The 27540-nt window shown below is 43.5% G+C and overlaps 1 protein-coding gene across 4 annotated transcripts in view; it reads right to left on the bottom strand.

The window, feature by feature from the left end:
- The window catches only part of CNKSR2 (connector enhancer of kinase suppressor of Ras 2), a 258126-nt gene that overhangs the window by 192090 nt on the left and 38496 nt on the right, over window positions 1-27540 (bottom strand). For all 4 annotated transcript variants that reach the window (XM_069945142.1, XM_069945143.1, XM_069945144.1 and 1 more), the window contains exons 2-3: window positions 6194-6357; window positions 4792-4994 (exon numbers count right to left, since the gene is read on the bottom strand). In XM_069945142.1, the coding sequence (XP_069801243.1) occupies window positions 4792-4994; window positions 6194-6357 (367 nt within the window). The remainder of the gene's footprint in view (window positions 1-4791; window positions 4995-6193; window positions 6358-27540) is intronic.

The following is a 27540-nucleotide window of genomic DNA, read 5'->3' as shown; positions in this document are numbered from 1 at the left end:
AGCTCTTCACATCCTGTAATGATACCACAGTGTGACACATTTCATATAGAGAGAGGTAAATCATATCAAGAAAACCACAGATCTGGATGGGTTTTCAAGCTACTTTATCATATACCTAATGTTAACATTAAGGGATTTGGGCAATATAAATAACATTCTGATATATTCTTTATACAGTGGGTGCACATAGTAAGCAAATACTTGGCAAACTATAATATACATACAGTATCTATATTAGGTCTCCACATACAGAAGTTTGACTGCTTTTTTTATAGCGTTTGTCATAGCATATTGCCTGAACATACAGCTATAGGCAGATTATGTAAATCCAGATAAATACCATAAAAACTCAGTTCCTAGTTGGCATTAGTATTATTTATATATATTGCAATATTAATCCCTATAGACCTAAACTATCGTACTGTTTATTATTGCTAAAAGAAATTCTAGAAATAGAAATTCTGGTTTGGTTTAGTGGAGTGCCGGAACCCCAACGCAGCTATTAAAAGTGACTCCGTATCCATAATCTGCCCCCCCCCCCCTCCCAAACCATGTGTACCTTTGGATTGCTGCTATTAAGGTCGGTCCTGGAGTCCATTTGGCAAGTGATGCAGTTATTGTCCTAAAAAATCAACTTTTAAACTTGTAGCCCTGTGTCAAACTGGCATGGCCTATACTGTGCCCTGGGATTGTGACGCCCCACCATCCCTCCTCCCCGCCCTCCTCATCATTAGGTATGCCCGGGCAGGATTTATCCTATTCATCATCTGTGTGAACACTGCACAGGTGCCTTAACATTCCAACACATGTGCAGTGCTCAGACAGGTGATGAATAAGAGAAATTGTTTTAGAAGCATTTCTAATGGTGAAGAGGGTGGGGAGGAGGGACTGAAGGGTGTTGCAGGCCTAGGGCACAGACACTATTGGCCACACCAATATGACACAGGGCTGCAAGTTTAAAAGTATTTTTTTTAGGACAATAACTGCATCACCTGGCGAATGGACCCCAGGACAGATCTTGGATTAAAAGCAGCTGACAGTACAAGCGGTTTGGGGAGGGTCAGACTGTAGGCACAGAGTCGCTTTAAGACTATGTGCGATACTGTGTACCCAGGGCTATATTTACTACACAGAATACACTGCAGTCACTTTATTATGTTTATCACAGGATTTGGGTAGATTGGACCATGCTACAGGTAACACATTAATAAATCATGGAGGACCCTTTAAATAAGATTTTGTAAGGAAAAATAGTGGCAATTCATTAATTATGGGGATTTATATTAGGTATGCTCTGATACTAATCAATGAGTTACACTACATCTCTATTGAATAGCAAAGGGGCTTTAACATATCCCCAAACCCCTGCCTTCAGCTTTCATTTGTCATATATGAATTTCCTAAAGAGGGTTTCTATCAGTTAAAAAGTTTAACAGAGTAGGGTAGGGGTAAAAAAAATCGTGGTGATTTTATAGGGGGAGTAAAAGTGATAACCCCTTGAATGAACATTAAAATGCATATCTACCGTCGCACCCAATTTATCCATTGGCATATAGATTTAACCAATGTTAAATGTGGTGATCCCAATTTACAACCTGAATTTTAGTCCAGAGCTGCATTGACAAGTACTGACAACATTTGCAGCTCACATCTCCCAGCAGTACATGATGCATTAATGTCTGCACCAAGCCTCTTCTAGTGATTAGCATTTTTCAAATATTAGCAGTTACAACCATTTTCAGTGTACAGTAATCTGCTTTATAGGAGCTCCGCTAAGCTGTTAGCGTTTTGTCTGTAGACAAGATTGTTGCCAACAACAACAAGCAGAATTGTGAATGCAGCTCTGGACATTAACAAAAGCTGTAAATGGGGATTAGCAAAAAAAAAAAAATAAATAAGTAAAGATATGTAAATTATATTTGTATATGAACTGCAAATTTTTGCAAATATTCCATACAATAGCAAAGCTTCTTCATGTGGGTTAATCTATGTTGCCTGTCACCTTTGTCTTACATATCTAGTGTACAGGCCACTAAATATATAACCTACCATTCTACTATATGAATACAAGTAAATGATCTATTACAAATTTCAGTATTCTTAACAGAAAGGGGAACAATTGAATTTCTATTAAAAGATACAATACAGCAAGACCAGTAATACAAGCTCAACATAAAAATCTACCTGGCATAAGGTGAACAGAGATTTTGTTGCTTTGAAAGTCAGAATATAGAATTCAATAAACGGTAGCAACAATATCTACATTGACCTTTCAGAATCTCAGTTTGCATCTGGAGCAACGTGAGCAATAAACTGGCATCAATTCCCGCCAGCAGCAGAACTGAAGGACTAAGAGAGTAAAGTGCTGAAGAAGAATATGTATTTATGTGTGATAATATTGTCTGTGTATTCTACACACATACGGATCATCGATGTAAAAACATTAAATGTAATTAATTTTTGATATTGTGTCTATTCCCCAGTGTATCCTATCTAGTCTTAAAGGGTTATTCCCAACTGAAGTAGCTATCCTCTATTCCCAGTATAAGGATTAATAAGGTGATTGGTGTGGGGTCCTCAGAATGAGCACAGCAGATGCTTGGCCAGCACATGCGTGGGGGGTTTATTCTCTGTTAATAAGGTATACAGAAAATCACTCAGACTCTGTACCCACAATCTGGCCCCTAAACCACTTGTACCTTCGGATAGCTGCTTTTAATCCAAGATCTGTCCTGGGGTCTGTTCGGCAGTTGATGCAGTTACTGTCCTAAAAAGCAACTTTTAAACTTTCAGTGCTGTGTCAAATTGGCGTGGCCTAGAGAGTCTATGCCCTAGCCCTACACCGCCTCTCCATCCCTCTTCACCATTAGCAATGCCCGTAGAAGGATTTCTCCAAATTATCACTTGTCTAAACACTGCACATGTTTTGGATCATTAAGGCCCATGTGCAGTGTTCAGGAAAGTGGTGATTAGGAGAAATCCTGCCTAGGGCATTCCTAATGGTAAATACTGTGGGGAGGAGGGATGGAGGGGCGGTGCAAACCAAGGGAGTCGCTTTAAAGGAATTATTTCTAAAAATGTATAAACTAAACAAAACATTTTTCTCAAACCAATGGCATGGAGAAGCTACGACGTTACAAAGTGTAGAGCAGTTAAATAAAGCCTTCTATTATACAATAGGTAAAGTAAGCTGCTCACTGGTTATTCCAAACTTTCTGTGCAGGCTTTCCTACTTGAATTTCTGTCCCTTTTTCAGCAGTAGGGGATATTTTTTTTTTATTATGATACCTCTGCTATAGGCAGCCTTTTTCTTTCCCAGTGTACCATTCATATTTAATCAGAAGGACCTAGCTCTCACATGGAGATATTGTGACACTTTTCTAAATCAGACTCTAAATCCCTGACCAATTTTGTTGACCACTATATATTTCACTTTAGTCATTGTAGAAAAGTCTTGTCAATGCACTGGAATAAATTTGTTCTACAGTATGACATCTGGTGTCCAAGTATAAAGATAATAAAACAGTAACTTCTCTTCTTTGTCAATCCCGCCATTTTCCAATTCCAACATTTAACAAAATATGTAAATGGTATCAACAGGTGCACAGGGGGCATTCCTCACCACCACCACCCCCCCCCAGGTGCACCATACGGCCCACCCACTGCCTCCTTCGGTCTCGCCTATGGTTCGGTGCACATTCGATTATGTGTAAGCAGGCTGGTCTAAGGTAAGCATGACCAAAGGAGGCGGTAGGCTGGCTGGTGCTGGGGGGGGGAAGCCTCGAGGAATATGTTTTTTTGATTAAAGTTCTTGAAAATGATGGAATCAACAAAGAAAAGAAGACCAGCAATGGTGGGATGAGGTACACAGCTGCAGGAAGATACCCGTTTCCCTTTAATTTTACTTTTGGAAAAACATTGTAATCCTTGAAATGCCTCCACCTTTGGAAACATTTCTAGCAAGACAAAACTGGTCTACAAGAAACAGAAATGCTGGCAGCCGATCCGAGAGGATCCCACCCTGAACTCACAAGAGAAGGACATGATGTTTAATAACTGATAACACAGATGCCTAACCACTAACCAGCTTACTGCGCAGAACAGGAAATAGCTAACCATTTATGGAATAACCAATCACAGTATTATATGTATACACTTTGTGATTTGAAACTCCTCCTATAATGAAGGAATATATAATCAATGTGAAACTAAAAAAAGAGAGAGTATATACTTCTATCTCGGCTGAGAAAGAAGGCAATACCAATGATTGGTGTCTGGTGTTCTCTCCTCGTCGCTGGCACTCAGCTTTATTCAATTTGGACAGAGTAGTCACTTGGGAATAAGGTGGATAAAAAGGTAAAATTTACCTTTTTAACAAAATACAGTAGGGTAAAATAAGCTCTATTTAAAGGTGTTCACCACCAATCACAGGATAGCTCTAATTTCTTAAACTACTCTTCAAAAATGAATACAGTACCAGGTCCCTCCCTTACTTCCAAAACTTGGGAACTAAGAAAGTGAGTGCCAGCAATCAGAAAGCTTCATCCCCCCTCTGCTCACCAGACAACCCCTTTAAAAGTAGCATAAGCCTACTGAAATATTCCTTTTAACCTGCACTCCATATCCACTAGGGTGAAGGCACCATGTCCCTGCGAAGTGCTAGCACTATCTGCATGCTGTGCTTTTTATACTCATATGTATTAGTCATCCCCTTAGGAGTATATTGAGAAACACTGCTCTATAACATTCATGAATTATCTTTTCACCATTTGGAATTTATGCAAGTCCTACCTGTCCAACCAAGCAAGGAGGCTCTTTGCTGAACCAATAAGGTCTACAACAGACGTCAGGAAATCATTTGGTAATTTTCTGCTGCTCTTCCCATCATAATGGCCACTTCTCCTTCTTCCAGTTATAAAATTTTGCAGATTTTTGGCAGATGCATTTAATTTGTGCGAAAGAGTTTTTAGATTTTCTGTTTCCAATCCATAGTTCTGCCAAGAAATTTCAAGTTATTTTAAAAAATCATGCAAATTTTACACACACAATAGATTAGACAGGTAGACTTGATAAAATTAGATATATGAGAATAGATATAGTAATATAAAGAGATAAAAGTCAAACTCCTGGACACTGATGCAATATCTGTAGACATGGGGACCAAACAATTTTGGGAACTTTACTAGTCTACTCGTAAAGGGGAGGGGGTCAAATGTGACTGCTACTTTTTCACTATTTTCCCTATGGTTATGCTGGATAAGTCACCTTGGCCTCTCGTGTTCATATGAAATGAAAAATAGTCTGTTTATCGTTTACTTTCGGTAGATCCCACATTTTGTGGCTCATCTTTACAGATTAGTCAAATGTATGCCATATGCATCTTATATTTCAACTTACAATACACAGTTGTCTATGCTCATAACTACTATCTGATGGAGATCATTAAGCCATCATTATGCATTATATTTGTCACAGGTTTAATCAGAAGAAGCTGCTAGATCTTTTAATATAAATAAATTCTTTCACGTTTTATCAACTAACCTAATAAGTTATTCTGCAATGCTAATATTGCCTTGTGGCCAGTAATTCAGCTGTACTGTTAGGGGACAATGGCAGACAACAGAATATACCTTCAATATCAATGAACCAGCACATTGTCCAGGTCAATACTTGCTGTGCAATTAAATTAACCCCAGGCCCCCCATTAGGAAGACTTAAAGGGAATCGGTCAGCTGTAATTCACATTCGAAACTGCAGACACTGTTAGATAGCTGGTCAAGGAAACACACCGTACATTTCCTAGATTTGTCTGTGCTTCCAGAATGTAGAAAATGCTTTTATTCTCTGGTGTAAAATATCAAAAAAGCTTTTCCAAGCCCCCAAATATCTGAAAAGCCTCCTTTCTCCCCCTCTCTGCTTCATTGACAGCAGGAAGCTGAGTCCCAAACAGGGTCAGGTATGGGAGGAGGAGTAAGGAGCCCTGGAAAGCTTTTTTGATTTTTTAAACTAGAATAAAAGCATTCTTCTGCGTTCTGGAAGCACAGACAGATAGATCAAGGAGACACGTGTTACCTTTTAATATAACAGCTATCTAACAGTGTCGGCAGTTTGGAACATAAATTGCAGCTGACAGATTCCCTAAAAAAAAAAAATTAATTAGTATTTCTGCAAGATGTAATTTTTTTTTACTTACTAATGCACATAACAAGTCTACCGCTTCCAAGATAAGTTCCTGGTGTCCGATCCTTGTGACTCCCAGTTCTTCCAGCTCTTGATGAGTAATACGGAGTAACTGGTCCCCAGCAATTTTTTCCCTCTCAAAGTTTTTAATATACTGTTGCAGACAGTCATCCAGACCTGAGGAAGAATAATCGTGCTGTTAAAGCATCTGAATTGACAAAAGTAATTGAAATGCAATTATGTTTTTTACAATGATGAGAAGAAAACAAACTATAATTTCCATCATGGGGAATCAAACTTGAGAAAAAAAAAAACTATTATTGGCCTCTAGGCAAGTGATTTACTCCTAGACCACAGCTTTAACACAGTTAGGCCACATTCACACAACGTAAGTTTCGTACTAATCACAGCCGATGTTGCAACGGCCGTTATTGGTACAGAACTTACGTTGTGATGCAGGCCGAGGGAATCCCGGCCAAAGTGTATACACACTGGCCGGGATCTCTAGTGGCGCCGTGAGAAACTGACATGTCAGTTTTCTGTGGCCGCTATTCACTAAATAGCTGCCACAGAAAACCCTGTCAGTGAACACTATGGAGCGTGCGGCTCTGACCCCACCCTCCATAGTGTGCAGTGGGGAGTTCTGATGCGAGTGCGCACGGATGCGCCCGCATCATAACTCAGCGGCGCAAAAGATCATCCATCCGGTACTGCAGTACCTGCCTTGATGATATTTTCTGAGACCGTCCGGGTCACGGAACGACCGGTCTCATACCGAATGTGAACATAGCCTTAGGCTAGAAGATTCAACTATATAAGGTTGCAGATCAGTCCTGATCAGTCCCACTACTGCACACTGTCAACACCTCAAGTAGGGCCCAGGTGCTGACATACTCCCTTTAATGTAAATGGTTTCCTGGTGAGGAATACTTCAAAGCTTTTCACATCTACTAGATTCCTAAAATCTCAGTCAACATAAAGAGCACTTACATAACGCAAAATCAGCCACAGGAGCAACATTTTCTCTAAATGCTGATCTAAATATGATCACAATCAGAGCTAAAGTGGCAGTCACACCAAGGCCTTGAGGGGCCTTGAGGCCGTTTTGTCACATAAAGTAGGGAGTGTTTTCTATGATAACTAAAATAAATAAAAATAAATGTAAATTGCAAACTTGCTCTATATCACATTTACTGTTGATTTAGATTTTGAATGCTATAACGACAGATAAACTTTAAGGGCTCTTACTGATTTTGCTTTGGGGCCCAGAAGCTTCAATTTACAAGTATGCTTCTTCACATGACGCATTTACCATACATTATTTGACAATAAGCGCTTGATCCCCACAGACTGTAAGAACAAAGTGGCAGTAGTGTTAAAAAAGTGTTGTTCGAGGTGGCTCTATATGGCTATTTCCGGAGGCTGGCTGTGGAAAAAAGTAAAACCAGAGCCAAAATGCCAATGGCACTTTCCAAACTTTGGTGCCACTTCAACCTAATAATCGTTGAGGGAGAAAATTGTACACTTAGTACACTGGCAGCAGCAGGGGAGCAGACCAGATGACCTAATTTATTTGGTGCCAAACATTATGGAAGCAATAGTAGGGGAGAAAATGCTTAAAGGACAACTCCCATGAAAAACTTTTTCCCAGTAATTGAAGCACATTACAAAGTTATATAACACTGTAATATACTTCAATCACCTGTCTGTCCTCCTTCCCTGTCTTTTCCCCCCTCATCCCCCACCAGGAAGTGTAAGAAACTCCTTCATACCTAATTACTGTCGTCACCAGGCTGCTCTCTCAGCTCCTTCTAGTGACGATGAGTCATCAGCAGGAGGGCTGCTCTAGCTCCTGTCACACCAGCCTCCCCCTCCCCTGCCTGGTCAGGTGACTAGGCTTGCTCAGCTCCCATTGGCTGAGCAACTGTAAGCCATCTGTCATTCTGCAACTCAATAATGACTCGTGACTGACTCCCGGCACATAACCAGCTACAGGACCCCCTCCCCCATACTCCCTCCTGCTGCCGAGTGGACTCAGTGAGTGAGTGATGTCACTTGCTTATCTTTCTCCTCACTCCCGGCATGTCAGCTACACAGACGTCTTATCTCTCCCCTGCTGCCCTGACCTAATCCTGCAGAATGTACACTACAGTGAGGTGACAGTAAGTGTGTGCAGCTTCAGTGTGTGTATATAGCAGCCTGACTGAAGAGAGCCAGAGAGGGGGTCATGTTTAGTGTATGATGGGAGTTGTAGTGAATGGAGGGGCAGGCACTTGCTGTGTCACAGCAGGGGGCTGGCTTGTCACAGCAGCCAAAGTGCATCATGGGAAGCTGAAACCAGGAAGCAAGGAAGAAATGAAGAACAAGACTAGAAATCAGAAGGTACACAGACGGTGGGAAATTCAAACAGTGACAGCTCAGGAGGGATGTAAAGTATAAAAGCTAGGTTTCTGATTGGTTTTTGGTTTTTTTCCTTAGCGCGGTAGTTGTCCTTTAAAGAGGTTGTCCCGGGAAAATGAACTTGTCCCCTTATCAATAGGATATGGGAGAAGTAAGGGATCCCGTGGGGGGGATGTATCCAAGGGTACGGCACATAATGCATGGCTCTACTCATTCCTAAGGAGCTGCAGGACAACCTCTTTAAGCCTTTTCTCCGCTACTATTGCTTTTATTATTTTTGGCTCCCAATAAATTAGCTTATCTGGTCCGCTCCCCTGCTGCTGCCAGTTTACTAAGGACCTAGCGCCTGGAGCTTAGTGGCTAGGCTCTCCACAATTATCATCAGCTGTTAAGCAGACATTTTCTGTATGCATGGCACATAACTGAAGCCTGGGCTGCATAGTAAAAAAAAAAACCTCCCTGGTATGGCTAACCTCTTTTACTCTTAGAGGGCCGGAAAGTTCTTACTTGGCTCTTACTTGCGTCTCCAAACGAATGAATAGAGCCGCGGAAAACGTGCAGTACCCGCCGCTCTAGTCAAAACAAAGAAGTCAGGGGCCCGAAGCGAAGATCATGGGGGTACAGTGGTCAGACCTCCCGAAATCTCTTACACGTCCCCTATCCTGTGTAAAGGGGACAAGTAAATTTTTCATGGACAACTTCTTTAAAAAAAAAGTGGCTTAACAAACACAGGGACAACTGGAACAAAGTTACTGTTATTTTGGACACATTTAGGTGGTGACTAGGTGCTTATTTAAGGCTATATGAGTACCCTACCTTAAAAGTCACGATTAAAGTTTTGTTTTTTATTTATTTTTTACATAAAATGATTATTTTTAGTCTGTTACATTAAATTTAAACTTCCAATAAGCTTTGCAAACAATCTGCTCATGTGGGTTTTTAAATATTGATTGCTCAGGATGATGAAAATAAAATTAGACAGGCATTTAACATCAGACTGCGGCAGGTTAGAAATGGTTCAAAAGCTTTGGCCTATCGTATTGGTGAGTCATCCAAATCTGACAGGAGGTGTTGTTTAAATTCTCCTATGCTCTGTAAAGCAGTCCAGACCAAAAAATAGAATAAACTTTTAAATATAACAAAAATATTAGGGCTGGGTTCACACACAGTATATTTCAGGTCCTCATAGCAACCAAAACCAGGAGCGGATTGAAAACACAGAAAAGGCTATGTTCACACAATGGTGAAATTGAGTGGATGGCCGCCATATAATGATAAATAACTGCCATTATTTCAATAAAACAGCCGTTTTATTTAAAAATAACAGCAAATATTTGACATTAAATGGCGGCCAGCCACTAAATTACAACATTATGTGAACAGAGCCTTTCTGTGTTTTCAATCCACTCCTGGTTTTGGTTGCTATGAGGACCTGACATGAGGACCAAATACTGCCTGAAATATACTGTGTGTGAACCCAGCCTAAAGGTTTCCAGAACATATAAAAATACAGAAAATGACCTATATGTGCCTGATTGCTTAGAAGATAATGCTACTATAGTTTATAAGTAATTATTTTCATTATCTTGCCCAGTTCTGTACAGCACCTTTGTTTTGATGCTGTCAGGGTTTGCTGTGGGCAGGGATTACCAAAGTGAAAGTCTGCAGTTTCCATTATTTCAATGGCTAATCAATGTGCACGTATGCAGTTTGAGACTTTTCTTATTTTGACGTTTAAAAAGTGTCAGGCATTGTAAAACTTAAATAAAATTCTGCAGTACATGTAAATTTGCATGCAGTTATAGGGCATGGACTCATGCACAACATGTTCCTAGTATATTGCGCACCATTACTCCTTATATATAGCTGAGGCATTTATTGAAGTAGAAGAGGTAGGACCCTTTCTGCTCTCTGGATAACCCAACCCCTTTGGTGGCAAATACAGCCCTGAATGCCACACAATGCTGCAAAAACTTTCAGTGACATAACAGTATCCCTTTATTTTCTATAGCCTACATTTGACTGGTCAGTTGCAATCCTCCCAAGAAATATCTAGGGTGTGGAAGCACTGGTGGCATGCCAGGCATATGACAAATGAGCAGCTGGCAAATGACTATGCCAATCTTCATATAAGCACCAATATTATACGTAGTATCCATATGCTGATAGGTAACAACCTGATCATAAGTGCTGAACAAAAAACACCAGACTTGAAAAAAAATGGGAAACTTTTTTGTTAAAGGGGAAACTTATTGTTTAAAGGACTAACGATTCAGCTCAGTTTGTAGGTCAAAGGCTGGTTTCAGGCTTAAAATGAATGCTAAAGTAAGGTGTAACTACATGTAGAACTTGTAGCTCTGTCCTCTCCTCTCTATTTAACCCCAGATTAATGGGAAAATATGAATAAAAAGCAATAAAAGATCAAGCACTATAGAATATGCCCCAAATCCTTGCCTAGAAATAGTTTTCCTTAGGAAATGATACATAACCAGGTGGACTTTAGGAGTCTAAATAAAAGCTGGGTGACAACTTTGCAATACTGGTCAATGGAAAAAACACATTGAAACTCACATTCACACATCCATAGAAACATAGAAGAAAAAGATCACTTGGCTCATCTAGTCTGACCATCCATAGTCCCATACTTAGCCCCCGACATGCAGCTATGGACTGGATTATGGATGTGCACCCGCAACCATTTGCAGTATGTGCCTTGTTGCACGGACAACTTTATCATCAATACGGGCCATATCCCGGCCCCAACACAGACCTGTTGCACGTAGGGGTGTGTGTATGGGGTCATAGAAATAATTGATTCCGCAATCTCTAAGCATTTGCAAATCCATGAATGGGGACAGAATTAACGGACATGTGAAAGGGGCCGTATGCTGAAGCTGAGGAGTGCTTAAGATCCCAAAAACATTATCCCAACTCATACAGCAAACCTATAACACAATACAGCAGAAGCCTCCTCAGCCATCTATGTATTTGCTGATGCTAATCTTCTTACTACAATTGTAAAGCTGAAAAGTGCTACAGTAATGAAAAATTGATTCTTTAACATTATTACCTTGCAATCATATACCTGCAATATGAAACCTCCCTGTACAGTATATGTCAACCATATCATAAAATATGTATTGCCATTGATCAGTAACAGTTCAGAGCAGAAAAAAAAAACACATACATGGGTCAAACTTTTCGTGGTTAAGATAACACATAAAAGTTTTTCTTATAAAGACTTGTTTCTAAAATTACATAGCCAGCAAATAAAAAACAAAGCATTGTAATAGGGTCACATGACCCAGCTTTTATTAGTGCCTTGCAGGTGGATGGTCTAATGGTAGCCCAGTGGGGCAAGGTGTTGGGTCTGCTCACAACTGGCACTTATTATCGGCCTACCGCTCATTACCATGGCTCCATTGTCAGTTTTGTCATTCTGGGTATTTAGAGTTGAGCCAAATGTTCCATATTTTATGATCTAAAAGCACATTCAGAAAAGACAGATTTACAGCTTGAACTCTGGACAATAACTACTGGAGGTGACAAACTGGAAACTTAATTATGTTTAGGGTCGACATTCAGTTTTGACCCTTTTCAACATTTTGTACGGTATGTCAGCACAGAGTATAATTCATTCCAGCTATTTGTCTTTTCTGAGTTCAGATTAAAAGTAAGAATTTATTGACAGTGGTTTCTCTTCCGAACATAGAATCCTTTAAAAGAGGGGAGTCTCTATCATATTGAAAGAGGGCTGTGGTTATCATATTGAAAGAAGAAGTGTAGTGACTACAGTTACACTTGGGCTCTGAAGAACACATAGGGGGAGATTTATCAAACATGGAATAAATGAACACTGGCTCAGTTGCCCCTAGCAACCAATCAGATTCCACTTTTTATTTCTCACAGACTGTTTGGAAAATGAAAGGTGGAATCTGATTGGTTGCTAGGGGCGACTGAGACAGTTTCACTTTACACCACGTTTGATAAATTTCTCCCATAATCTCTACAGGAACAAAGTCTTAAATTTATATTATGCAATACATATTACATATTTTAAGGGGTGGTGTCATGACTCAAAGTTAGTAAAATCAGATGTGTATGACATACAGTACATATATTTAAATGAGTACAACTGTGATGTTTTAAAGGGAACCTGTCACCCCAACACCTACTGTAGGGCGGAGCCCGCTCAACCCCCTGATAGAGCCCCGGATACTTACCCGCCCCTGTTGGTCCTGCTTCCGATGCCGTTCCCACATGACGGTCTGCACGCTCAATATGTAAAATGAGATGAGACGAGTGCGATATCCATAGGAACTCACCAGAGTAGTGATTTCGATGTCGGACTTATCTCTTCTCATTTACATATTGAGTGCGCAGACCAGCGGGCGGTGTTACTGGCTTTGGGAGTAGGACCAGCGGGTAAGTATCCGGGGCTGTAACCAGGGGGTCAGGCGGGCTCTGCCCTGGGTGCCGGGATGACAGGTTCCTTTTAAGTAAAGTAACTTGCAACTCTCTACGGTTTTCCCCCAATGTATATCTTATTACTTCCTTGTTTCCTCTCTAAACTGTGACCCTGCTGTTGCCATACATCAGCGCAAACATGACCCCCCTTTGTTTACGTGTGAAGTAAAAAACAACTGCCAGGACTAATGAGTCTGATTAGAAAACTGCAAGTGCATTGAGCATGAGCATGAGCATTGAGCATCAAACCTAGTGGATGCCCATTAGGCTGTAACCAAGGAGAATTGCTTATCAAAACAAAGCAGCACATGGGGCATTAGAGAGTCTATATATCTTAAACAATATATTTTAAGAAATGCTTGTACATTCAAAATATGTTTTGACATAATGCATCAGTACAGACCTAGTTTTTTGTGAGACACAGCCCCTTTAAGGGCATGCAAAACCCTGTCTCCAGGGTACTGTATACATACAGAGGTAAAGAAAAGGATAAAAAAAAAAAAGTTTCAGTTGAATTTCTGCACCAAGTGATTTCTATCAATGCAGCTATTTTTAAGTGTGAGTTGGCATGATAACGGCCTTGTGTGGGAGCGCAGATGGCAGGTTTGTTCCCCCTCCTGTAGGAGTAATCGTGATACTAGAACTGAACACATGCTAAAAGAACTTGTAGTTCTGTTCTCTACTAAAATGTTATGACTAAATTTCTCACTTATGTCACAGATTGTGGGAAAAATCGACTTATGTGGCTAGCTACTTTGCTTTCATGGATTCGCTTTTCTCTATGAAGCCTTCAAGTGAATAATCAGCTACGTAGATTCTCTGAATATCATTATGGATAATGTTTCTAAATCCAGTTAGTTCTGTTACAGCCAGATAATTCTTTCAGAAAATGTAACAATAATGAACTCCTAAAAGAGTCCTTTCCCAGGGATCCCCTAATCCTATTTTTATTTTACATTCAACTTGATATAAAAGCATCAAGGCATAACACAATCTATATTCTGACCATGATTTGTTGGTCGCTTTGCCTAAAGAGAATTTGTCATGGGGTAACTGACAGTACTTGCTGTTAAAGTCTTCTAGGGAAACCCTATGTTCCAAGAAACTCCGATGGCCTGATACGCTTCTATGACCTTTTTTTCTCAGTGACGTGGCTGGAATATCCCCTGCATTTGGTCAGTGGGATGCTGGATGCTGCTGGTATACAGTTTTGAGAAAAAATTAAACCTTTGGAATAAACCCTTTCTGCTTTGCTTACTTAGGCCTCATCCACACATCAGTTTTTTTCTGCCCATAACCCAGCATCCCAATTTACAGACAGAAAAAGCATCCATCGATTTCAATGTGGTCATCCACAAATCTGTTTTGAAAACTGATCTGTTTTTGATCACTGATCTGTTCTTTAAAAAAAGTAGGACCTGTCCTTATGGTCCGTTTTTGCAAAACAGAAGCTCCAATAGTCAATGGGTCTGTTTTCAACAAAAGACACAGGGAACCACCATTCATGTGCCGTACTTTTTTATTAAAGCATTTTTTATTAAAGCATTATCTAGTAAGCCCTAGACAGACTTCACCCTATGGCCCGATGTCTCCAGGACATCACTGATCCTAATGTCAGAGGTCTAAAACAAACAACAACAAAAAAAAAACCCAGATAAAAACAGTACTAAAAACAATTACACAAACTGTTATATAAAGGTATCCCAGAAGAGGCTGTGCATATCTAACCTGTAGCCAAAAGAGGTTATTGAGGAGTCAGTGAATTCAATGGTTCAGTTACCTTACCTTACTGTTTGTTTGTTATTAGTTAAAACAAATCAGACCACATTTTATTAGTAACCAAAACAATAAATCAGGAAATTCCCAAAAGCCCCCTCCCCTCTGTACTGTAATGAGCTACTGAATACTAGAAGAAGAGACTCTTCTTCCTTTTATGTTTTTTATTTTACAATTCAGCCAATCCATAGTTATACATCAAACACCATTTCTGAACAAATTAACTACAATGAATGATACACATTTACTTGATTGACCACTGGCTGGAAAAAAAAAAAATTGTAAAGAAATACTCTTTTACTGACACTTAGGGTGTTATTACACGGGCCGATGGGAGCCCGATAATAACTGTAAACGAGTGCCGATCTGCTAGATCGGCGCTCATTTACTGGGCCTATTACACGGCCCGATAATCGTTTAACAAGGGCTGCAGGAACATAGTTACCGATGTCCTTGCAGCCCTTGTTTAAACTGTATACATCCCTATCCAGGCTGCAGGGCTCCTCTTCCTCGCTCTGTGCTTCTACCGAGTCCCGCACACTCCAGCTTCACAGCGGCTTGTCTCAGCTGACAGGCCACTCAGCCAATAACTGGCCGCGGCGGTCCCGGCCTGTGATTGGCCGAGCGGCCTGTTAGCTGAGACAAGCCGCTGTGAAGCTGGAGCGAGCAGGACTCGGGGAGAAGCACAGAGAGCACAAGTGTGATAACATCCAACATCAATGCAATACGTTATGACTGTTGTGCAAGAGCATTGAAAGAAAAAGTTGCAGGAGATTCAATAGAGTCACGATTTGTAATTGCAGAACGTTTCAATACCGTATCATCAGACTGCTCTAAATGTATTGAAAAACCAACACAAAAAAAACCTAAATGTTGCTCAAAGAGACCAAAGCAGGAATTACCATGAGAGCAACAATCTGATATGACCGTTTCTACCTGGTCCACACTAGTTTTCTTAAGCCAAGTATAGAATGAAACGTTAATCACTGTATTCCTGAATGATGCCCTGAATCCATATATATATACTGTCATTAACATTAGACAAAGAGGAATGAAAAGGCCAAAAGTTTGGACTTTGACAAAGAGCCGTAATTAAATTTATCAATGCGCTGTAAAGATTGTATAGTAGAAATTGATTCTGGCTTAATTTGTTCATCACACACAGTAGCTGCTGCCAGGTTTATCTAGCTGCAAGTCATTTAAAACTTGTAAAGAGGTTTTGTAGCATTAAGAATTATGTTGCACAAGACTGATTTAAAAGGAGTACGCCATGTAAAACTAATTCAGTGCTTCACTACCAGTGCACGGTCTCAGGGAGTGGTGCAAGATTTCGCTATTTTGATTTTTTTGAATCCTTATGTCATAAGCAGCCGTCACAGTTTGTGCACTAGACATTACACAAGTCACGGTTTGCCTGAACACTATTAGGCTATGTTCAGACTGCGTAAGAGACCGGCCATTCCGTGACCCGACCGGTCTCTGAAAAGATCCCAGACTGTACTGCAGTACTGGCCGGATGATCTTTTTTTTAGCCGCAAAGTTCTGATGCGGGCGCATCTGTACACACCGGCATCATAACTCCTCACTACACACTATGGAGCACGCAGCCAGAGCCGCTCGCTCCATAGTGTGCAATGACAGGGTTTTCTGCGGCCATTATTAACTGAATAGCAGCCGTAGAAAACTGATTTGTCAGTTTTCTGCGGTGCCACGAGAGATCCCGGCCGGAACATATACTATGTGTATACGCTCCGGCCAGAATTCCATAAAAGACTAGGATACGTATGTTTGCGTAAAAAGTACAAAGTACAGTCGTTGTTGCCGATTGGAACAACGGGCGTACTTTTAGGAAAAGATACGTTATGTGAACATAGCCTAATGCACAATGCACATCTCACAAACAGGTCAAACTCTACTCTACTGGAGAAGAAGGCGGAATCAATTTCTACAATACAATCAAAAAGTGTCTGTCGGGGGCGTGGCTTAGCTATGGAGCTGTGAAGACGTGCTTCCTAGGAGCTCCGTCCCAGCGGCCGTGACAAAGCAACTATTCGGTGCCTCAGTTGACTCAATGAGGATGCAGAAGTCGCAGGGGACACCCGCTGACACCCCCAACCGCCCGGTGACACGCTCGGCTGCCTCAGCTATCGGTATTGACCGCTTATTTCGGCCCGTCACACAGTGTGCGCAGCAATCCAACATGGCGCCTGATCCTCCCTCACAGACCGGGCCGCAGGATCTTCGGGGATCTGGACCTGGACACGAGACCCGTGCTGATCCGCTGTGGCCCCAGGGACCGAAGTAAGTGCGGCATCCCCTCCAGACCCGTTCGCGGTGGACGGCGATTTGTTCACGGGGCGGCCTGATGCCCAGTTTTCCCCACAACGGGACTCACCGAGTGAGGTAGTCCGTTCAGAGCTACAGCTGCTCCGGACCCTGATCCAGGGACTTCCCACCAGACAAGACTTGGACTCCATGGTGCACCGTATTGAGATTGCACAGCAGCAGGCTCTGGAGGGGGTAAGGGAGGAGGTCGCGGGCATATCTTCCCACACTACTGCTGCGGAGGAAGCTATAGAAACCCTGACCACGAGGGTCTCCTCACTGGAGTCTGAGGCGGCACAACACAGGCGCCATATGCAATCCCTCGCCATGTCACTAGACGACCAGGAGAACCACGGGAAGAGAAATAACGTGAGGATCAAGGGCTTGCCCGAGCGGGGTGCCCAGGATGCCCTTCATTCTAGGGTCACACTGTTATTTAATATGGTGACAGGTCGTCCGGGTGAAGCTACCTTTACCATTGACCGGGTGCACAGGGTGAACAGATTACAACAGAACGCAGATACCCCCAGAGACGTTCTATGCAGGCTGCATTATTATACGGATAGAGAGCTGATACTGGGTGCTGCCAGGGACATGGACTCGGATATTACATTTGAAGACACTGTGGTGAAACTATTCCCTGATGTTTCTGCATGGACTTTATACATGCGACGGCTCTTGCAACCGCTGCTGATACGCATTAAAGAGTGTGGTGCGTCATACAGATGGGGACACCTGTTCCACGTAGTGGTGAGAAGAGAAGGACGCACGTACATCCTGCGGTCACCGGAGGACCTGCCCGGCCTCTTCTCCTTCCTCGACTCCGCGCCGATCCCGATTCCCGACTGGCTGTCGGTGGATCGCTTGCCTGCAACGTACCCGAGACCCCGTAGAGGAGACGGGGGAAATCGCCAGCGGCCCCCCATTGCCCGGTCTAGGGAGCCCTCACCGATAGGACAGGATCTTTCGGCTGGACTTTCGGCTGGATTTCCGATGGAGGCGTAACGTGGCACGCTCTCCCAAAGCTGGCAGGAGTGGGGTCCCTATTATGCAGGCCCTGTTGGCGTTCACAGACTCAGGGGGACATTGGGTTAACGTTGGCGGGACTTTCCTAGCTGCAGTACGGGGAGGGGGGAGGGGATAGTACCTGCACAGTTTCCTCTTTCCATTGCTCAGAGTGTGTTCAGGGCGACCTCATAATGATCACACGTCTCCCCCCCCTGACATAGGAGGCTGTTGATGAGTTAGATACATGCACCTAGACTATGTACCCCTCTGAGGGCTACATGGGAAAGCGTTCCCCACCCCCTTTGGGACAGGCCACACCTTCACTGATATTGCCTAATGAGACCTCATGGTCCACTGTGTTTTTGACACCTCATGTTCAGTTATGTTTCTTAAAATTTGCACCGTTAGTCTTTGCCGTAAGATTTGCCTATAGTCTCTCACGTGCAAATAGACAGCATCACCTTTTCAGATCATGCCCTGGTAGAAATATGCCTCGACCTTCCTTCATTGTCCGTTCCACAAAAGGCAGTGGCGTCTTAACACTTCCCTCTTGCATGACACTGTGGTGCAACAGGAGATAAAGTCGACTTTGGAATCTTATTTCCCCGCCAATGACACGCCGGATGTCTCCCCCCTTTCTGTGTGGGAGGCCCATAAGTGTGTCATTCGCGGAATTTTGATAAAACACGGAGCAAGATTAAAGAAGGCGAGGACTGCCAAAACCGAGAAGCTACTAGGACAGTTGAGGGACCTGGAGACGGCGCACAAGGGGACAGCAACCGTAGACGTGACAGGGGCATTACTGCAGAAACGGGAGGAATTGAGGACTCACTTGTGGCATAACGCGAAGGCCACCCTCTCCAGATGTAAACGGTATTACTATGAACATGGTAGTAAACCAGGTAGGGCACTAGCAAGAGCCCTGCGCACACAACAGGAGCGCTCCTACATCCCCATGATAAAATCCTCGACACAGACATCACTACACTTACCGGCAGCCATTGCGGAGGAATTTAGGGGCTTTTATGCACAACTTTACTCTATAGACTCCTCTAACCCCCTCACAGGAAGCAACAGCTTCACAAACCGTATTCGGAACTATATTGCGGAGTCGGGCATGCCTCGGTTAGACGATGCGGTGGCGGAGGAACTGGAAAGGCCCATCTCCTCTGGGGAATTTATATCAGCCATCCAGGACTCACAATCTGGGAAAACACCCGGCCCTGACGGGTTTTCCCTAGCCTATTACAAGCGTTTCCAACAATACCTGGCTCCTCCCTTTGTGAAAGCCTTTAACACAGTCTCTGACCTGGGAGAGCTGCCCCTGGACACCACGCGAGCCAACATTTCTGTCATCCCGAAAGAAGGGAAAGACAGTTCGCTATGTAGTAATTACCGCCCCATTTCCCTGCTAAATGCCGACCTTAAGCTCTTTACTAAAATCTTGGCCACTAGATTGTCCTTGGTGCTAGAGGGGGTCATTCACTCGGACCAGGTGGGGTTTATGGCGGGCAGAGAGGCTAGGGACAACACCATCAGGGCGATTAATTTGATCCAGAGAGCCAAGTCCACTGACACACCGTTCATGCTTTTATCCACAGATGCGGAAAAAGCATTTGATAGAGTGAACTGGTCTTTCATGATGGAGTCCCTGCGGTATCTGGGGTTGGGCCATAACTTTCTAAACTGGGTACACGCCCTTTATCGTGCGCCTCTCGCACGGGTCCGGGTGAATGGCCTCCTCTCCGAGGAATTCCCTATCTTGAACGGCACCAGGCAGGGCTGCCCCCTGTCGCCCTTAATTTTTATCATAACTCTGGAACCTCTGCTCTGTAACATTCGTGCGGCCCCGGATGTGGGGGGCATACCGTTGCGCGACACCACTCACAAGATATCTGCATACGCGGATGACCTACTTTTTTTCATCACCAACCCTACGGTCTCTCTTCCAAACTTGATGAGGGAATTGGAGGCCTTCTCTCAGGTGTCGAACTTCAAAATAAACTTTTCTAAGTCAGAGGCGCTGAATGTTGGCCTTCCGCTTGGGGTGGTGAGTGCGCTCCGGTCTGCCTTCCGCTTCCGATGGGCCCGTGAAGCATTGACATATTTGGGGATCCGACTCCCGGTGGATTTACGTAAACTCTACTCTCTGAACTTCCCCCCATTACTGGCCAAGATACAAGCACAGTGTGAGGCGTGGTCCAGGGGCTACTTCTCGTGGTTTGGGAGATGCGCAATATTCAAAATGACTATACTCCCTAAACTTCTTTATCCCTTCCAATGTATCCCCACGGCTATTCCTGTCTCCTTCTTTAGGGCAGTGGACTCCTTGCAGATACGGTTTGTCTGGAATGGAAGGCCAGCGCGCCTAAAGAGGACGCTTTTGTGCCAACCTAAAGCTAAAGGGGGGGATGGGCCTTCCGGACCTCCGATCCTACCATCGGGCCGCGCTCCTCACTAGGGTGGTGGACTGGTGCAGACACGGGGACAGGAAACCGTGGGTGGCTGTGGAACAGTCTTTCACCCGCATCCCGCTTGGCTGCCTCCCGTGGCTGCACCCGTCTGCCGCCTCTGGGGTCCGCACTCACCCGACAATTGGTCCCACCATTCTAGCATGTGCTGCCCCTGCTAGCCGCTCACACATGCTCCCTCGCAGGTCGGCTTGCTTCCCGGTGTTGGGCAACCCCTCGTTCCCTTCGGGCCTGGAGGACAGGATCTTCCGGTCTTGGGTGAACACGGACAGATTCAGAGTCACTGCCTTTCGTACAGGTTCGGAATGGCTCTCCACTGAGGCGTTGGGTGAGATTTCAGAGCCCGCCCCATTGAGGGCCTGGAGGATCCCTCAATTGCGACATTTTTTGCACACATTACCTCTTGCATCGACTTATGCCACTTCACTGACGGACTTTGAGGCACTTTGTATGGAAACGGGACCACTGCGACACACCTTATCCTTGACATACTCTCTATTACTTACACCCCCTGACCAAGCGCCACCTCACTTTCTTCTTAGGTGGGAGGAAGATCTACACCGGTCCCTATCAGACTCTTAGCGAGACAGAATTCTGCTTCTAATCCATAAGTCCTCCATGTGTTCCGGCTTTCAGAAAGCAGGGTATAAAATTGCCACTAGGTGGTGCAGGGTGCCCACGAAGCTACACTCCATCTGGCCAGGCGTGGACCCAATGTGCTGGCGGTGTGGGACCTCAGAAGGTACTCATCTTCATTTTCTCTGGTCGTGCCCTGTCCTGTCCCCCTTTTGGGAGGAAGTAAGGAGGGTTATTAAGAAAGTGACGACAGTATCTGTGGACCTGACTCTGGCCTTATTCCTCCTGCATCATTGCCCAATTCCGCTGAGACAATACAAGATCTCTCTGCTGCGATTCCTGGTTATGGCGGCTCGGGCCTGTATTCCTCTGTACTGGAAAAAAGATGTTGCCCCGCCTATCTCGCTTTGGATTGCTAAGGTGAATGACCTTTTGCATATGGAAGATGACATCTTCCCTCCATGAGACTAATGCCAAATTTACGGCAACATGGCTCCCATGGATGGAATTCAGGAATTCTCCTGAGTATGCCAACTTGCTTGCCGGGGCTGGCTGGGGCTAAAGTTGTGGGAGTGTTTTGATTTCCGAGATCAGGACCCTCTGCCCACCGTCCCGTACTCAACCCCTTCCCCCTCTCCTCCCCCCCCTCTCCACCCTTACCTGACCCTTCTTCTTCCATCCCTCTCCTCACCTCTCCCTAACTCCTGCCCACCGGGTGGGTTCCTCTCCTTTCTTTCCTGGTGCCTTTCTCTAGTCTCCCTTCTCTCTATTTCTCGACTCTTTCATTTCTGGTTCTCTTCCCATAGTCTTCTCCAAGACGGGGCTGGCTCCTTACTGGAGCTGTGTGTTTCCTATAGCACATTACAAAACCGGGTGCCGGGGAGGGGGTGCGGTGATGACCCTCCGACTCTAGACCAAACAGTGATAGATTGTACATGTTTATGTTGTGTGATTTACTAGGAGTAGCTGTTAATTTCTTCCTTATGTTATTTCTGTATGTATCTGAATCTTCATATGCATTTTCTTTTGCCACACAGTATGCGTAAACAATATGATGTCATTTACTGAGGGAGGAGTGGTGTTGTTGCTGCTCCACCTCCTTTGTGTAACCCAAAATAAAGAATTTTTAAAAAGTGTCTGTCGTAGGTTTTTATTCACTAAAGTACCAGCTACAAATACTATCTTCGTTTTACTAACCACATCATTGACTGCGAGTAATGTATGGGAGGATAACACTGGACCTGAGGGGGTGGTGTATGACCTAAATAAAAGTCCTACAACACTGCCTGTAGCATTCCACTAGACATAGTGAGAGGAATAAAGAGCAACTAACAGCTAAACTGTCTGGCCTTCCTACAGCAACCAATCAGAGCTCAGCTTCATATTTTATTGATCTCTGTGAAAACCAGTTTCACTATTAGGCCATATCCCACTCTGTATGAACAATGGCTCATGTATGTGATGTTAGCCTGGCTGATACTATAGTTCCAGCCAGATGAACATTACTTTATTTGAATTGGAATGTGGGCACATTCGGGTGTGCCCACACTCCAATTAGCCAGGGGCCGTACTTTACATTGTGTGCATAGGCTCTCGTGTGTGGCCGCTATTCACTGAATAGCAGCCGCACAAAATAGACCTGTCAATTATTTTGTGCGGCCGCAGAGAACCACAGCCGTAGTGTATACAGGGTGTATACACTACGGCAGTGATTCCATGCAATCTAATGTAATGCCGCAGTGTCATTAAAAAGCCACTGCAATCTGCAATCACGGCCTTGGTTAAATGAAAAAAAAAAAATACATAGTGTGAACATGGCCTTAGACAGTTTTTTTTTTTTTTTTATTTATTCCCCCAATGTATGAGTGTTGTCTAGTTCTTTAGGCTGGGACTACACAATGATTGCTGTGCAATTTTTAGCGAAGTCCCAAGATGCCCCTAACAACCAACTATAAGCCTTCTTACTAGAGATGAGCGAACCTGCCGAGGTTCGGGTTCGTATGAACCTGAACTCTCGGCGTCTTATTCCCGCTGTCTGCCCGCTCCATGGAGAGGGTTGATACAGCGAGAGGACCGCCTGGAAAACTGGGATACAGCCATAGCCATAGGCTGTATTCCAGTTTTCCAGGCGGTCCTTCGGCTGTATCCACCCTCTTCACGGAGCCTGCAGAAAGCGGCAATCAGACGCCGAGAGTTCAGGTTCATACGAACCTGAACCTCGGCAGGTTTGCTCATCTCTACTTCTTACAGCGGATCAGCTGTTGTCTCATATAAAGCAGCCTCAGGAGCTGAACCTGCATAATATGTGGTTGGTGTCAGCTTTATGTTATAGCTAAAATCTTCCTCCAACTACCCGGAGCAGACTTCAGAGGCAGGCTTTAGCAGCAGAACACTAATCCAACTGATCAATGATATGCAATACTATAGATCAGTACATTACTGTACTCATTACAGTTAATTATACTGACCTGCAGACGGTAACTTCAGTTTTACTGCAAAGTGAGAAGAGCAAAAAGAAAATTCCTTTTAAAGTTTCAGAACTTCAGGGTTTTTATCCCACAAATATATATATTTTTTAGTTTTGCAGTACATTTTATGGTAAAATGAAGGGCGTATTTAGAAAGTACTACTGAACCCGCAAAAAACAAGCCCTTATATGGCTTTGTATATGGAAAAATAAGTTATTGCTCTTAGGATGTGAAGAATTACAGATTTGCCAGAAACCTCTGATGGGGGAAGGGATTAAAGAGGACACTACCACTAGAGAACACTACTGTAGTGAGAGGGTGCAACAATAAGGTTTTCCAGCAAAATACTAAAGAGGCATCACACTTGCTGAGCCAGGCATGCCTTCCCATAGTGCATCCTTCTGCCAGCCCTTCCTCAGGAAAGCTTCACCTTAACTCACCTATTCAAAGCCAGCACTGACTTTTCCTTTTCTTTTTTAAGCAATTTAAACAGCTCTCCTGTGGGATCAGTCATCTAGCAGTTACAATTTGGCTCTTGTCAGACTCGCTCATATCCATCCATTTGCCAACTTTTCCCGATTCCAACTGCTCAATTTCAAGAACTGACTGTTTATTGATGCCCAAGTTATTTCACCTACTGGCAAGTGTCATTGTCACAAGGTCAGTGGTTTTAATGTTATGGATGATTGGTGTAATTCCACCGTTTTGAACAATATAATTCATAATCTAACACCATTTTAAGAGGATAAAGTCTTTTGCATTTACATAGCACTGGCAGATTGTCCCGAGGCAAACACAAATGTGTGAACGGTGGAGAAAGTAAGAGATGCAGACAAAACAAATTAGACTAGAGATGAATCTGCCGTGAAAGAAAATACAAGTGTGAGACTGATGTTTGTTGCATATTGCATCCAATTTTTATTACATGCACCATTAATATCCTTCTAGTAGACACAACAAATAACACATTGTAATAAACGGAGGTTTGAAACCAGATATTCTCTGAAATGCAGAACTATGCACCCAGTATTATTATAGTCATTGCATTTTTATCATTAACAGTTTTGGAAGAGTAACCTGTATGCTAAAAAGAAATGGACTTGGTAAACCTGGAGGGCGGGAAGCTCTGTAATAATGCTAGAAAACATCATTTAAATCAAAGTATCAAATGCTTGGCAGAAGCTCACAGCAGATGTAGAGGGGAACTGAAGAATAATTGAATTCATGGTAGATTCGGAAACCATGTTAGAAAACAGCAAAAAGGTCTGCGGCGAGAATTTACCATATTACTAAAACAAATCTAGAACCCTAAGAACGAATACAATCTTCTGGAATTAACTCTGTATAGGACTTCCACATAATAGTTGTTCTTTTCTTATATTATCTCCCACCCTAACATAGTGGGATGTGATGCAGCAGGCCTGCTCAGTCATTCAGTGATGGGACACCGCTACAGCTCTGATTGGCTGAGTGGGCCTGCCACATCACATTTCCAGTCCTCTCTCAAGACCAGGAAGTGGAAAAACACCAGGGACCAGATCGGCGGTATGTGGGAAGGGAAGAGGAGTGTTTTCATCCAATCCTTCCCAGAGAATATTGAAACAATGGGTCTCGGGCTGAGTTGCACATACTGTAATTCAGCATCATTTCTGTGACACTTCAGCTTCTAAGGAAAATTGCAATGTTATAACTCTGCAAATGGCCATCAGCAAGGCATCTTTTTTTTTCTTTCCCTATCACCTGTCTGCAGCGCCGTACCTTTAGGGGAGCTTCACACGTAACAGAATTGCAACGGATTTCACACTGCAAGTTCATAGCAAAAAACGCTGCGATTCCCCTCTGGTCATTTTTAAAGCGACTCTGTATTCATTATCTGCCCCCCCCAAAACCACTTGTACCTTCGCATAGCTGCATTTAATCCAAGATCTGTCCTGGGGTCCATTTGGCAGATGATGCATTTATTGTCCTAAAAAATACTTTTAAACTTGAAGCCCGTGAAAAACGGGAGTATCTGTGCCCTAACTTTGCACCACCTCTCTGCCCCTCCTCCCCACCCTCTTCATCATTAGGAATGCTCCAGGCAGATTGCTTCCTATTCCCCACCTGTGGCAGCCCGGCACATGGGCTGGATCGTTAAGGACCTGCACAGCGTTCAGCATGGAATAAATGTTTCAGTGGCATTCCTAATGATAAAGAGGGTGGGGAGGAGGGACGGAGGGGTGGTGCAAAGTTAGGGGAGAGATACTCCCATTTGGCACAGGCTGCAAGTTTAAAATTATTTTTTTAAGACAATAACTGCATCACCTGCCGAACGGACCGCAGGACAGATCTTGGATTAAAAGCAGCCATCCGAAGGTACAAGTGGTTTGGGGGGGGGGGGGGCAGTTTGTGGGTACAGAGTCGCTTTAATAGGTTTACATACTCACAGCAGAATTGTCTTCCCGCTGCGAGTATGTAAGCGGCATTCCCCATAACCCCCTGCGGCCCAGTGAACACATTACCTGGTGCGCACTCCAGCTTGTTCTGTGGCTCCTGGTGTTTGGATGTCCTGCTCAGCCAATCAGTGCGCTCCGGCAGAGGAGCGCACTGATTGGTTGTGCAAGGAGTCCAGATGCTGGGAGCCACAGAACAAGCTAGAACACACACTATTAATGTATGCACTGGGCTGCAGGGGGTTAAGGGGGCTGCCGCTTAGATACTCGCAGCAGGATGACAATTCTGCTGCAAGTATGTAATCCTATTGAAACCGACAGGAGAGGATTTGCTGCAGATTTCCCCTGCATGTAAAGCTACCCTTAAAGGGGTACTCCAGTGAAAAGCTTTTCCCAGTAATTGAAAAACATTACAAAGTCATATCACTTTGTAATATGCTTCAAATTACCTATCTGCCCCCCTTCCCTATCTTTTCCCCCTCAACCTCCCACCAAGAAGTGAACTCCCACCAAGAAGTAAACTCATTCTTACTTACTGACTGTTGACTTCAGGCTTTTCTGTGGAAGCCATTTTGTGACAATGACATTAACATTATATGACTGTGATGTCTGACTCTGTAAAACTGTTAGATGGCTTACAGCTTGCTCAGCCAATCAGAGCTGAGCAACCTGAGTCATCTGACAAAGGGAGGCGGCCTAACAGGGCTTAGATATCATATTGTCACAAAATGGCTGCCACAGAAAAGTCATTAGGTAAGAATGAGTTTACTTACCTAAGTGGGATGTTGAGGGGGGAAAAGATAGTGAAGGGGGGTGATTGTAGCATATTACACAGTTATATAACTTTGTAATGTGTTTCAATTAATGGAAAAAGCTTTTCACTGGAGTACCCCTTTAAAGTTCCTCTGTTTCCTATAAAATTCTAGGGTACTGCTGGTGACAGCAACTGTCAATTGAATCTGGTTAACTGGCAGTTTTATTAGTTAAGGAGGCAATTACTTGTTCACACAGGGCCTATAAGCTTTTTTTCCCCATTTATTAAATAAACTCATAATTTAAAAACATCTTTTTGTGGTTACTTGGGTTAATATTCCTTGTCTAATATTTCAAGAAGCTTTATGACCTGAAACATTCAGAGGGATATTCCAGCCACAGGATTTTTTTAGAGCCAAACGGAACTGTACAGATACACATGATTTTGAACTAGAAGCCAGACAGCTGACAAAAAGATTTAAGAACAGAGGTTACCCAAGAAAAGTCATCTCTAGGGCCTACCAGAGGGCACGGGACACTAGCAGGGACCAACTACTTCAACCAAAGGTCCGGGTACAGGACAACAAGGTAAGAGGATTACAACCTACTGTATAACAACCAGTGGCAACAAGTGTATGGTAGCCTTAGAAAAAATTGGGATATTTTGTTGTCTGAACCCCGACT

This window comes from Dendropsophus ebraccatus, chromosome 11 (genome assembly GCF_027789765.1).
Source record: "Dendropsophus ebraccatus isolate aDenEbr1 chromosome 11, aDenEbr1.pat, whole genome shotgun sequence".
Taxonomy (NCBI): domain Eukaryota; kingdom Metazoa; phylum Chordata; class Amphibia; order Anura; family Hylidae; genus Dendropsophus; species Dendropsophus ebraccatus.
Note: the sequence above shows the minus strand (reverse complement) of the source record. Positions and strands in the feature narration are given on the sequence as shown.